Source organism: Kryptolebias marmoratus, linkage group LG19 (genome assembly GCF_001649575.2).
Source record: "Kryptolebias marmoratus isolate JLee-2015 linkage group LG19, ASM164957v2, whole genome shotgun sequence".
NCBI classification, from domain to species: Eukaryota; Metazoa; Chordata; class Actinopteri; order Cyprinodontiformes; family Rivulidae; genus Kryptolebias; species Kryptolebias marmoratus.
In genome coordinates, this window is record NC_051448.1 from 8654944 (window position 1) to 8668199 (window position 13256).

At 36.2% G+C, this 13256-nt stretch overlaps 1 protein-coding gene across 5 annotated transcripts in view; it reads right to left on the reverse strand.

Annotated features, from left to right (window-relative positions):
- Nucleotides 1–399: 399 nt before the first annotated feature.
- The window catches only part of fndc1 (fibronectin type III domain containing 1), a 31837-nt gene continuing 18980 nt past the window's right edge, over nt 400–13256 (reverse strand). For 3 of the 5 annotated variants that reach the window (XM_017411999.3, XM_037981545.1, XM_037981548.1), the window contains 12 exons: nt 12971–13089; nt 12559–12670; nt 11963–12295; nt 11338–11412; nt 10181–10327; nt 7617–7850; nt 4990–5098; nt 3140–3219; nt 2917–2946; nt 2331–2492; nt 2124–2246; nt 400–1177 (listed from right to left, as the gene is read on the reverse strand). In XM_017411999.3, coding sequence (XP_017267488.1) covers nt 1062–1177; nt 2124–2246; nt 2331–2492; nt 2917–2946; nt 3140–3219; nt 4990–5098; nt 7617–7850; nt 10181–10327; nt 11338–11412; nt 11963–12295; nt 12559–12670; nt 12971–13089 — 1640 coding nt within the window. In that variant the 3' untranslated portion in view covers nt 400–1061. The remainder of the gene's footprint in view (nt 1178–2123; nt 2247–2330; nt 2493–2916; nt 2947–3139; nt 3220–4989; nt 5099–7616; nt 7851–10180; nt 10328–11337; nt 11413–11962; nt 12296–12558; nt 12671–12970; nt 13090–13256) is intronic. The other 2 variants (XM_017412000.3, XM_037981546.1) reach the window with 2 other exon arrangements.

The following is a 13256-nucleotide window of genomic DNA, read 5'->3' on the forward strand; positions in this document are numbered from 1 at the left end:
AGATAAAAGAATCAGTTTGGCTCAGAAGGTAAGAACAATTTATATAATTAATAAGATGGTGGCCCAGGCATTCAAAACAATTATGTATGCATCTCTTTAAGCATTATTAACCAAGTGAGTTGTGTAAGAATTGTCCCTAAGGTTGCCAGGCTTTCAGAATGTTTATTATCCTGTAAAGTGGGGCATTCAAGGAGCTGCATTTTCTGGCTGCCTGCTCTGCCTTTGTTTTTGACATCCTGTTAGATCATAACATATTGTGTTCAAACTGACTCTTCCAGACCTCATGAGTTACTCAGATTTTCCATCAAGTTGATAAAGTAGATCTGGATTCTGTGTAGAAAAGAATGTGGCAGCGGAGAGAAAGGGCGGAAAAAAAAGTATATGACTGATGTTTTGGGATTACTGTTGTTTTTATAGCACCTTTATTGAATCTCTCACATTTCCTGAGCAAATATTTGGTCTTTTATTCTTTGTCCGCATACATCAAAAAACAACTTACACAGTAATTTTTAATGAACTCTTGAGGTTATGAAAAGGTAATAAAAACAGTATAGTATTAAAACACAAGAAGTCAAAAGGTAGCTGTCAAGAGCTGATACATTTTGAAATACAAATACCACAAGTGGAAAAAAACCCAAAACAACAACAGACCTATACACACCTTAATTACCTATTTGTACAGTTTGCTTTGCAGCTTGTGCTTTGGTCCAATGTGACTGGATTGACCAAATTTGTGTCCATTACTGATGAGATAAATAACCCTGCTAAGGACCTGTCTCTGGAAAAAAAAAATACAAGGACTCTTCAAGAGTTAAGCTAAGTAAAGGCAAACAAGCTTTTTTTCCCCCTCATATACAGAATGCTTTATATAAAAAGTGCAATGTAATGATATACATTTAGCTGTTTATAAAGTACTAGGTCCTCTTTTTCTATAATAAAGCTATAATAAAGTTGTAGTGGTGTCTTTTTGAGCTTGCAGGCAAAAGTCTGTTTTAGATGGAAAGACCAGGTGAGAGCCTGCAGCAGGATGCAGAGCTGCAGCGTCTCGTCTCCCCCCCGAGTTACCACTTCCCAGGTATGGGTACGCCACATTCATACCAGCCTACAAAGTGATGAGCTGTACGTCGGCCAATAACTCCAAAGGTAACGGGCTCCTGCCTGTAGGCACGGTAATATCCTGCAACACACAGACAAGAAATACTTACTAACATACATGTATATGGTAAGGTCAAAGATACTATTAAAATTAAGAGCAAATCTTAAACATTTCTGGAAAAAAAGCCACTGTTGTTAAAAAAATAGGATGGGGATAATAAACAGATGCATCAATATGTTCAGTTGGAGGATTTAAAATGTTCTTAAAAATGGAGCAATTAGGTCAACATTTGTTTTCTAAGAGTACATAGCCAAGAAAGGCCAATGCTATGTTTTGAAATTAAAAAAAAAATGTTTTAGTAGCACTAAAGTGAAAGAATTCTTCTCATAATCAGGCAATCATGGACAATGATCACAAAACCCAAACATTGGAGGTGCAGGAAAAAAACCTCTGCACAAATCTGAAACTGCCAAAGAGATTGAAAAGCCCGTTTTACACAAACTATAAATTATTATGTCACCGAATCATGAAGGCAAAAGGTGACCAAAGAATTTGTTGTTAGAAACGATGCGTTGCTTTGGTCATTTTGTCTCTGTTAATTTTATTTTTGTTGTGTTTTTAAGAAGCTGTATCACATTTAAGATCTCAGGCATTTCTTGGGCAAAATTTCAAAATAAGAATTTAAACATTTTGCCTTATTACATAAATTGATTAGATTTTAATCCATAAAAAAATCAATATGTACCAATATGAAATCTATTACCACCAGGCAGTTAGAGCATTAGACTTAGTAAACTTAGTTTGGAGAAACAGTGTTATGAAAAGCATAGAAGATTAGAAAAACATGTCAGTTTCCTTAACTTTATTTATAAAAACATTATACTGCTTCTGTTTGCATTGTATGGATAAAATCAATTCTGCTGGCCCTCTTTAGAACCTTTAAGAGTCAGAATGAATAAAAAATATATAAAGTTGCATCTTACAATACTAAAAAAATCCCATATTTGTATCATATGTTCTTAATTACCTTGTGCTGAGGGGAGATTATATGAGAAGTCAGATGGGCCTGTTCTTCCATCCCTGTAGGAGTCCACAAACTGGCAATGGTCCTCTCCCTGGCCAAGAGTGTCTCCTATGCTGTAAAAAGGTTCTGTGGAAGGAGAAAGAGTAAATTTTTGGAAATGTTTACTTCCAAAAAGCCTAATTCTTTAATTCTTTTTAAGTGACATGTCACCTCTTAGACCGTCGCCCATGAAGATCTTATATCGAAGGGAATTACACAGAACCACACCCACAAACTTCCTGTACCACGTCCGCTTGACAAACTGACTGCCTTTGCAGCTGCTGTGGACAGGGTTGTACTTGAAGGTAAAAGGGACCCAGATTGGTTCTCCACCTGAGACAAAGAAGGGAACAGAGGAGGAGTATGGCATCCTGCATACTTAACATTATCATAATTACAGAGGATAATAAGAGCCTGTATCTTTGTTCTAATTCCCTCTTATGTGGGTTTTGAACTTTGCCAATTTTCAGACCATAAAAAAAAATAGATTAAGAAAAAAAAAATAGGAGTTAAGGGAAAAGATCCCAAGCCTTGCATGTCCTCTTTTAATTGCACAAATCCTCTGCAGGATGAATGCTTTGCCTGCGCAATTTAACATAGAAAATAAAAAACAATGACAATCCATCTTAGGTTTGGTCCAAAAATGTTTTTGTTTTAAGAAGGATGGCTTCCTCTTTAAAACCTTAGTGCAGCTTTAATGAGATGTTTGTGTACTCTTTGCTTGTTGATAATAAATGAGAAATGTGAACAGACTTACCAGGTGGTCGTTCAATCAAAAATGGGTCATCTGAAAGAAGAAAAGTGAACATTTTATTATGGAATGAAAGGCCAGTAAATTGAAATAATTAATACATTACGGGAATTAAAGACCAATATAATACCTAATACAGTGTGCATACATTATGTAAATACAGAGGTGGATTAAGTACGATTTTAACTGTAATAATATGGCTTTTCAAAGTATACATTTGCAGACGTACCTGACTCGGTTTCATAGGTGAGTGTTTCGCTGAATGGTCCCAAACCGAACACATTCTTGGCTCGGACTTTGAAGTAATACCTACATTAAAACAGATCAGGAGGCAAGAATTTAATGGGAGGTATATACTGGTTCAAGTGTCATTCTGCCAGTGTCGTTATGACTGGAAAAGATAATGAGTACAGCAGACAGCTTGGCATGCTTTCGTGAGTCTGATTCAGAAGGTTTGACTCGTTTATAAAATAGCTATTCGTTTAAGGAAGTCTTAAAAAAAATGGGAGCTGAGAAAATCAAAGTGATCGAGGGTAAAACTCCGCATCTAGAGGGACAACAATAACAAATTAGTGGAGAAAATGAATAAAAGTGGGGGAAAAAAGTGGAAAAAGTAAGTCACAGATAAAATGAATGTGAGTGGAAAAGTGGGCCACTGCAAAGTGGAGAATATTCCGAAGAGAAATTTCTGATTGAGAGTTTTGCAGCTTGTCACAAGTTTTATTGCCAAAGAGCAAAACAAAGGCCTTCAGTGACATTACATTGTCTTTGAAGAGTTATAAAGTCCTGTCATACTGAAAATAACACCAGTGACACCTTCATAAGTTTGCAAAATGTTTCCACTGCAGATGACGGATGTATGCATACAGGTTTTTTCCTTCACTCTGCAAGGCCACATACATGCAATACGCTCATGGTCCATCACTTATTTCTAAAAATGTTTCATCACATGCAACCATAAAGCCTGGATCCAATCACCACGGCCATGACTACACTGACCAAAATATTTCACTTAGTGAGAGACGGGAAAGCAACCCAGCTGCAGAGCGATGATGTCATGCAAGAAGAGGATAAAGGCAGAAAGTGGAGTCGGTAAATGTGAGCCAAAGTGTCAAAACAGAGTTCAAATTTCTGAATATAGACAATTGAGCCATTTAAACTCAAATCACATGGCATTATTATTCAAATGATAAATTATAGATTAGCCATAGGAGATTAAAAAAATTTAAAATATTAACAAAAAAAGTCACAAAAACTACATCAGCAAATATACATTTCTTTTTTATTAAAGATAATGATTTTGGGTTTGTTAGTTAGACAGCTAGTTAGCAAGTTATCTACTTAGATAGTGAGCTAGCTCATTAATTAGTTAGCTGCTGAGCTGGGTAGTTACCATGCTTGTTCATTATTTAGATAGATAGATCAATTTGGTGAAATGACAGTGATTTAGTCTAGTGATAGTGCTGTTTTATAGTATTATTCAGCCTACATGTTCTTGAGCTTGTGGAGCGGAAAAGCTTGAAATCACAGGTGACTGAAAAACATTACAGGCTCCAGCAGCAGCTCTCTTGGGTCTATGTTTCCATTAGTAAATTTTGAAAACTATGAAAACCCCTGACCCGTTTCTCATAAGACATGGTTTGGAAACTCTAATAACAGGAACCGCCTGAGATTGTTGTATCTGCGAATAAGTGTCAGATGTGGCCTGTTTACGTTCCACTGAATTTTCTAAATCCTCACCAGGGTTTTACAGCATGTCGCATCAGAATCAAATCTGTTACTTTGCCTGACTCCATTTATCCAATTTACTTTCCTCTGAGGAAGCTTTTCTCAGCTTTAAGGCATCCAGCTCACAGTCTGCTCACATCCATTTCAGACAGATTTGACATTCATCCGTGTTTTGAAAAGAAACAACACTTGACAGGACTAAATTCTCTCATACAAATATCCTCTTTCACACAAACCATGAATTTTCAGAGCAAATCTGTGTAAAATTATTTTTATGGCATAAATCATACTTTTAATTACTTAAATGCACAAACATGTTGTATAAAAACACACACAGTTTTATTATGTTACCTGGAATTGGGCTTGAGATTCTCCACAGCCAAATGTGTCCCATCAGAGGCTTTGGGAGACCATCTATTGTTGAGGACATCGTCATATGAAGCACTGTAAACCATGTAGCCTTTATGGGAGTAATGCAAAATAAACTGTAAGAACTGATGGTAAATACAAATAAATAAAATAAAATCTACTAGACTTAGCTACATATTTACAGTTAATGTCAAACCATTCAGTTAAAAACAGCAAATATGCTAAAAAAATGTTTTGAAAAGACATTTTTTACCAGTGATTTGTAAAATATCTACTAGGTGGTCTCCGATATATTCATTTTTCAAATAAATTACAGTTCTTGCTGACTCTTCTCCAACCTGCTCGTTTCTCTTTCTGGTTTCCTCTTTGCTTCAGCCACGCAGACAAATCTACAGATTCCAGAGAGAGGACGCCGAGGTCATGTGGCCCTCCATCACTCACTTGAAAACTGTGGAGACCAGCTCTTCCGCACATCAAACTATCAACCATTTCTATTAGACTTTTGAGTTTTCTTTCTGTTTGTACTGGAGCCGCACCAATGCAACTGGCTGCTCACTGTGCAGAGGGGAAACACAAGCTTGTGTGTTTTTTTTCCTTCGTTTGGATTTTCATTCCTTCTTTATTGTGCATAGTTAAACTGCAAGTTTCATAGAGATTTGCCATCTGCCCCTGTGCTCTGAAGAAAATACCTTTGTCTGCTTTGAACACAAATGTATCGGATGTTTGGCCGAAAGTTAGCCTTTTGAGCCAAAAGCAACACGTCTAATATCCAGTGAACGATTTTACCAAAAGCCGTGAAGGAAAAACTCTGCTTGCATCACTGTGAATGAAACCAGGAGTCGGTTTCAGGTGTTAACCCAGGCACTGACAGCTCCTTTTATCCGCTTGTTAAAAAGACTGTGACCCACAAATCACAAGGCATGGTTGTGCAAACACATCGTAACAACTAACACAGAGTTTTGTCTTTGGGTTTTTATGTGTGACTCTGCATAGATGTGTTTGGATTACAAGAACCTAAAGTATTTTGCAACTGATTTATATCATAAGTTAATTTCCAGTAATTTAAAATTTGATGTGTTTAGACATTTTTACTGTGAAAAAAGTCCACACTAACTTATTTATAAACAGAGCCCAGGGGAAAAAATCGTGTTATTGCATTATATGTTTTAGTCAGCATGACAGGTCCTGGCTTAGTGGTGTGTTTTAAAAGTAAATAATAATAAAATACATTTATGGCATAAAGAAAAAAAGCTAAATCAGGCTTTGAGTACACAAAGATATGTTGTATTTTTGCCAATTTTAACAAAAAAAATCATAGTAAACAATCAAAGTTAAGCCATTAAATTGAAACAAATGAACAAGCAGGAGATAAATAAATTATAAAAGGGGGTCTAGAATAGTTTATGAAGGGAGAGGATCTTGAAGGAAACAGATGATGGAAACACCAGTAACAGCACATTATCTGTTTTACACATCAGAGGATGAAGCTGTCCACAGTATGACCCAGAGTTTGGATTGTTCTGCAGAAAGAAACACACTTCTTTGTTTGGCCAGACTGCTACTGCCTGACAGCCCGCAGAGCCTCATACAGTAGGCTGTTTTCTTCAGTCTCTTCTTTGTTACCTATTTTCCACATGTCAGTTTCTGGGTCAGACGATTTTCAATTTTCCATGTGAAACAGTGGGACTAAAGCAACTCTTTTCCGTGAGTTTAGAGAGGACTTTTCTTTTCACAATAAACTTCTGGAGCCAGTTCTTAAAATGTGGGTCCAGAAGGAATACTGGTAAGATGTTAAACATACCTGCTAAAACCACAATAGATGAGAAACTGATGAAACAGAAGTGATTTTTGTAAAAAGAATTCCTCCTTGGCCTCTGTTCTGACAGAATGTAGCAATACAGTCAGGGTGAACTGTAACGTCTGAAATGTTTTGCAGTTTATTACATTAGCTAGGTTATTTTTTTTGGTCATTGTTTAGTGTTTTATACTCCGGTACAAGGACTGAGCAAAAAGTGGAGAACATCTGATGCCCTAAGAATAACTTTAAAGGAACCAGAGAACATGAGGTATTTTGGTTTTAAAGACAATTAGTTGTATAAATTCCATTAATATTTCACCTCAGCTTTGCTTCAAACATTTTTTTAGGTATTCACTCTATTTTGTTCATCAGACAGTATTCTCAACATGCTGGCTTTATTAGTGTTCTATGATTTTATTTATTTATTTTCCACCAAAAGATGAGATAATAAAGTTTAGACTTGTAAAGTGTTACCACTTGCATAAGTAATGCCTTTGTTTCATAAACCCTATGAATATGGTCACAGAAGATATTAGTATACACCTACATTGGTAATGGGCAACAAAAGGAACGAAAGGAAAAGATGAAGCTGATTTTATCCGTTGATGCTCATATGACACCAAAGGGACTCACTAGCAAATACAAGCAAAGAAATAATTATTGTACCTTATTAATACTAGCATTGATTTGCATTAGACGTTACTTTTTTTCTTGTGCTAACATTTTTTTTAATTGTAGTGATTTGAAAAAAAGTTGTTTGCTGGGTGTACAACTTTTGTTCTGACAAGAAAAACAAAAAAACCTTTCTTACCTGACACCATGTCGTCTTTCAGGGGTCGGGCCCAGTCCAGGATGATGAAAGAGTGACAACCTTCCATGGCCACCACTGTGAGGTTGTGAGGCTTGTGTTTTGGAGGCTGATTCTGATTGGCTGCCATGTCCTTCTTTATCACGTCTTCCAGGATGTCGACCTGAAGGTACTCCAGAGCCTCGGTTAAAGAGCAGGGTGCGCCCGGGTCTTTCTGGATGTAGTTCACATAAGGAGCTGAGAGCAGGAAAGAAGTTATTTATTTTATAGTCACGCAAGATTAAAATAAAATATGACTATGTTATTGATCTTCAAAGGCAAAACAAGAAGGGTATCTACTTTTCCAGGTCATAACATTTTCAGCTTGGCCCTGTTCAGGTTTGAACAAGGCCAAAAGTATAAATATAGACTAAAAACAGGGGGATGGAAATCTCTATTCTGAGCCAAAAGACTCATCTCTCTGTGCTGAGATCAGCTCCATTAATTTTTATGATTTCCATTTCTGACTTATAGGCGAATAATAGCTTTCATATGGTAATGCAACTGTGTTTTCGCCAGATAGTTGTTTATCAAGATACGTTTTAATTCTTGTTTTCATTGCATTGTTACTTCTGGATCAGAAAAAAAAAATCACTCCTATAAAAATGTCTACATTTCAATTTCTATGTTTAAAGAGTTTCTACCAAAGATCAAAATAAATGGCTGTGACAAGATGCATTAACTCTGTCTGTAAAAGAAAAGTAGAGCCATTACTCAAGAATAACATGCTGAAGAAGCTCGCATCACTTTGGGCTCGTCTACATCCAGAGACATAAACCATAACTATGATTAACCTGAATGGGCAAAATAGTTTATGATATTCTGAAGCAGCAGCTGTGTTATCATTTTAAAATAACTGCAATGAAGCAATTTCACATGTCTAAGTCAATTTAGTGACACAGCCAGTAAAAACTGTTGCACAACTGCTCATGTGACTCTACAAGGATTTTGTTATAAAAGTAACATGAAACACAGACAACAGTGAGGTCCTGCCAAGATGAATGTTTAAATATGTTTCTTTGCCACAAAAATAAAACTATCTGCTTGTTGTATTAAAAGCGTTGAGGAAACCTTATCAAACAGATTAATACACAGAAAAATATCAAAACAAAGTGTGACTCATAAGTCAGTCAGCTTGATTTGATAGACATTTACACAACAGCATCAACAACAACAAAAACAGTAATGTACTATTCTTTTTGTATATTGAATAAACACAGACATCACATTTATTGAATGAAAAATGTCTGTCAAGTAATACTTTAGTTATCTGTGCAGTCTAGTTCCTTATTGAAAGAAACCATCATGTATATAGAGAACGTATTGGTAAATGTTTAATCTGGGTTTTCAGCCATTGTAAGATCGTTTGTTTGTTTGTAAAATAAATAAAGTTCCAATTTATTGTTTACATAGGAACTTAGTGTTCTCACTGAACAGAGATCTATCATTCATAGCGGAAACCGAAGATCCGGGGTTGAGAACTCATAGCTTATTTCTGGAAAACATTACATCAAACCAACAGTATCAAGTTCTTTTGGAAGCTTGTGGCTGCAGAAATAAGCCATAAACAGAACACGGATCTTTGTTTTCCTATAAACATTCCTGGTGTTTCTGGCAAATCTATGTCCAATATTTACTGTCATTTCAGCTCATCTTTTGGTCCGTCCAAACTTCCAAAGCAAATGCCAGTCCTAATACGCCCCATTGTGCTTAGAAGCTCATTAGTCTCGCATGTCGAGATCACGTTTGCCAGATTAGGTTCAAAGCCGAGGTTTTGCCGCATTGCTTACACAATCCAGGAAGTTTCAAACAAATTCTCTAATTTGTTTGTATTTCTTTAAATTAATTGCAATTATTTAGCATCTTCTTAATGCTGCGCTCAATGGAAACATGTGGCCACAATATAGACGAGAATCACAAAATGTCCTACTTGGTAACCTCAACCCACCCATCTCTTCCTACACTATGAATACAATATGTTGTTAACTGATTCTTTATTTTCACAAAATTTTCTTTGTGTATTAGTATTTTGGGGTATTTTTTTTAGATCATTTGATTCTTCATTTTAGATAAAACACATAACTCTCACTTTCTCAGACTGTGTTTTTTAATGGCAGAGGAACAAAGCAAACTAAAGCAAAATGTATATATATATATATATATATATATATATATATATATATATATATATATATATATATATATATGTGTGTGTGTGTGTGTATACCCTACATTTTTGTGGACCAGTGAATGCAGCATAACCTCAGGAAAAAGCAAAAATTCCTGCATAAAATAGCATCATATCATGAAGAAACTTAATTTGATTTTTTTTAAAAAACAATAGTAAAAAATACAACATTGTCTATACACATATTGTAGGTACGATCTCTTTAAATCTCAACAATTCACAGAAAAAAAGGCAAGTCTAAGTCCTGGCATGTAGTTTTCTATAGTGTATTATATTTAGAAAATTATAACATAAGTGAAAAAACACAAAGAGTCAGTAAATATTGATGGATGATGAGTACCTGTGAAGCGCTTCTTCCCACTGAGGTCAAACTCTGATAAAGGTCTCTTGTTGACCAGTCTGCTATCTGGAGTTGTGACTGTTGTGGTGGTAGTAGTGGAGGTAGTAGCAGTAGTAGTAGTAGATGGCGGCAATGTGTTTTTTATGACTTTTTTTTTTTTCCAAAAAGCATCCATGTTTAAAAAAAAAACCAAAACAAACAAACAAACGAAAAAACAAACATTTGATTAACAGATTTACAGTATTTGCACCCTAATTCAATAATAAGCTGCTGAGTTTCATTCATCTTCTGTAATGGTCACAGTGACTGTGCATTAAGGATGTCAGAGTAGTTTAATTAATTGAGAACAGATGTGTGAGCTCACTTTTAAAGCAACCAACAGTCAAAGCTGTGTTTTTGCTAACCATATTTTCCATGTGTGACAACGGTCATTTCATGTCTCCAAACTATACAAATGAATAGGGTATCAGTGGGTGAAATTTTATTAGCTCTTTACTCTTTCATCACAGCTTTTGCCCCAGGCTGCAGCAGTGGACCTTGGCATTACATCATGGTCAACATCAAATGCCACAAGCTCAGTGCAGTGTGAAGAAAAATAGTAAATAGAAAATAGTTTAAAGTTGAATATACCTTTGCAAAACAGAAAAAAGGTGATAGGCAAATTACTTTTGAAGACATTCCAATATAAGCAGAAAAACACCAAAATGAAAATACTATCAAGCAGTTCCTGAAGCTTTTAAATTTTTATGAAGCTAGTGCTTGGTTGAAACTACAGTTTAAATATTATATAACAAAGCCATGTTTAAACAGCACATAGATGGACTGAAATTTTAAGCAAGAGCATTTTCTGTAGCTTAGTAAGGGAGTGAGGTTTTTGGAATAAAAGTGATTGAAAACAGCCTAGAACAGAAATGATCCAAAACCACAGTGATGAACCAAGACCAAGCAAGCCAACCGTCCAAAAGAGGAAACAACATGACGACCACAGGCAAGACTAAGGAGGGAGGGAAATAGCTGGCAAGCTAATGCACTATGAATAAACACACAACAAACAAATAGTGCATTGTAACAGTCACCAAACAATGAGCGTGCAACGCAGTTGAGTCTATCCCAGCCCTGTGGTGATAGACTGGTCCAAAGCCAAACTCAGCCAATACCTTTCTCAAGAGCTAAAGCATCAGGCACCATGGACACTGTAAGCATGTGGTCCATTTCCATTCCTGATGAGTCCTCTGTCAGAGAAGCAGAACACGCTGAAGCATCAGTTTCACAATTCATTTGAAGTTTATACTGCAACATAGTAACAGCACAATGAATTGTAAAGAGTTTTAAGCATTACAGTACATAAATTAAATTCAAATTCTCACCTGTGTCTGCAGTATTAGCTAGTGTTGCATGTTTATGCATGTATTTTGTATGATAATACCAATGATAATGAGCAGCTTCTACCTACGGAGTGTTAAACTAGCAGTTCTCCGACCACAGCCAGCTCCCATGCAGAGACTCACACAGACACACATCCTCTCTTTCTCACACACATAGACTAATAAGACTCTGTGGGTGCAGATAAAAAACACCCGCACACTTAGCCCAAATGGTTACAAATGCAACTGAGTGAGATCATACTTTTTAATGTTCATTTTTTTGGCTCTTGAATCAGCGTCAGCTTTATGGAGAACCTAAACAATGTTTTGAGAAGGAGGGCTACGGTATGATGTTTTAATCATTTAGCACAAATCTGAATTTAGACTTTTCTTTTACGTGATAACTGCATTGACTCACCTTCTGGATAACAGTCCAAAATTCCTTCTGGATCCAAAAGGGGATATCCATATTCATCTGTTTTGGAGAAGGTTCCAGGTGGACAGGTTGGGTATGGCAGAGCAGTACTAAACTCCTCTGTAGTCCATTCAGTGGTGGTGGGTTCAGAGGTGGTAGGAGGAGCCGTTGTGGTTGTGGTAATGGAGGTCCTGGGACGAAGCACGTTCAAACCAAGAACTGGTTTTCCTCCAACTGTGAGGACCTTTTCTTTGGGGTTTACCACAGGCTGGCTGTCTCTGCCATGTCCAAACAGAGCAATGCCTTCCTGACTTACCAGAGGACTGCCCATGTGGTCTGTGGGCACATGGTTGGGCAGCAGAAGAAGAGCAAAAGTGAGATTTATAACTTTATCTCAGACTGTTAAAAATACATTGTTGAGCCATTCATAAATACTGATTATTGAGCACATACTTATGCTTGCATTATACAATCCATTTATTAAAAAAATATCTACCAAATGGAAAGTAAAAACAGTTTTAGAATTGTGCCTTTCTCCACTGGTTAGCTTCCATTTAAAGTTTAAAATTTTACACAAACAAATGAACAAAGTACATTACCAAAAATTGTGCGCCCATCTTCTCCGAGGACCACTCTCTTGGGTTTGCCTTGGGAATCCTGAAGAATTTTTCCATCCTGGTTCATTAGAACCCCTCTTTCCAAGTCAACCACCTGGGTAGACAAACATAACAAAAGACATAAGGCAATTTATCCTGTTCGCAGATATTTAGTCAACAAATTCAATTTTGTGAACTACAGAAACAAAAGCATAGAGCAACATTTTTCTACACCAGTTTTTTATGTTTAGGTTCTTCATAAAGTGTACTCAATATCATATTTTATTTCTTTATGTTTGAGCATGCAAAATGCCATAGTAGAAACATAAAGATCACATCTGTGGACTACAATAATATGCATTTAGTTAAAAGACTCTGAAACAAAACTGTGACAAGCTCATTAAACTTTTGTTACCCATTTGGTTCCATCAGGCCCAGTGATAAACTTCTGTCCAGTGGCCTTGCTAGTTCCTAGAGAAGAAGAGGTCTCTTTTGCATTTGTTGCTGTCAGATTGGGTTGTTCGTCTTTACCTACTGGTTATAGATTAGAGGCAGAAGAGTTACAGAATATCTCAAATATTACAATATTATACTTTTTTGTACAAATTTTTAGCTTAAGGCCTTCTCTGTGTGTTTTGTGTTAAACAAAAGGCACAACAGTATCTGTCAGCAGCGCTTAATCACATGCACATACCAAATGA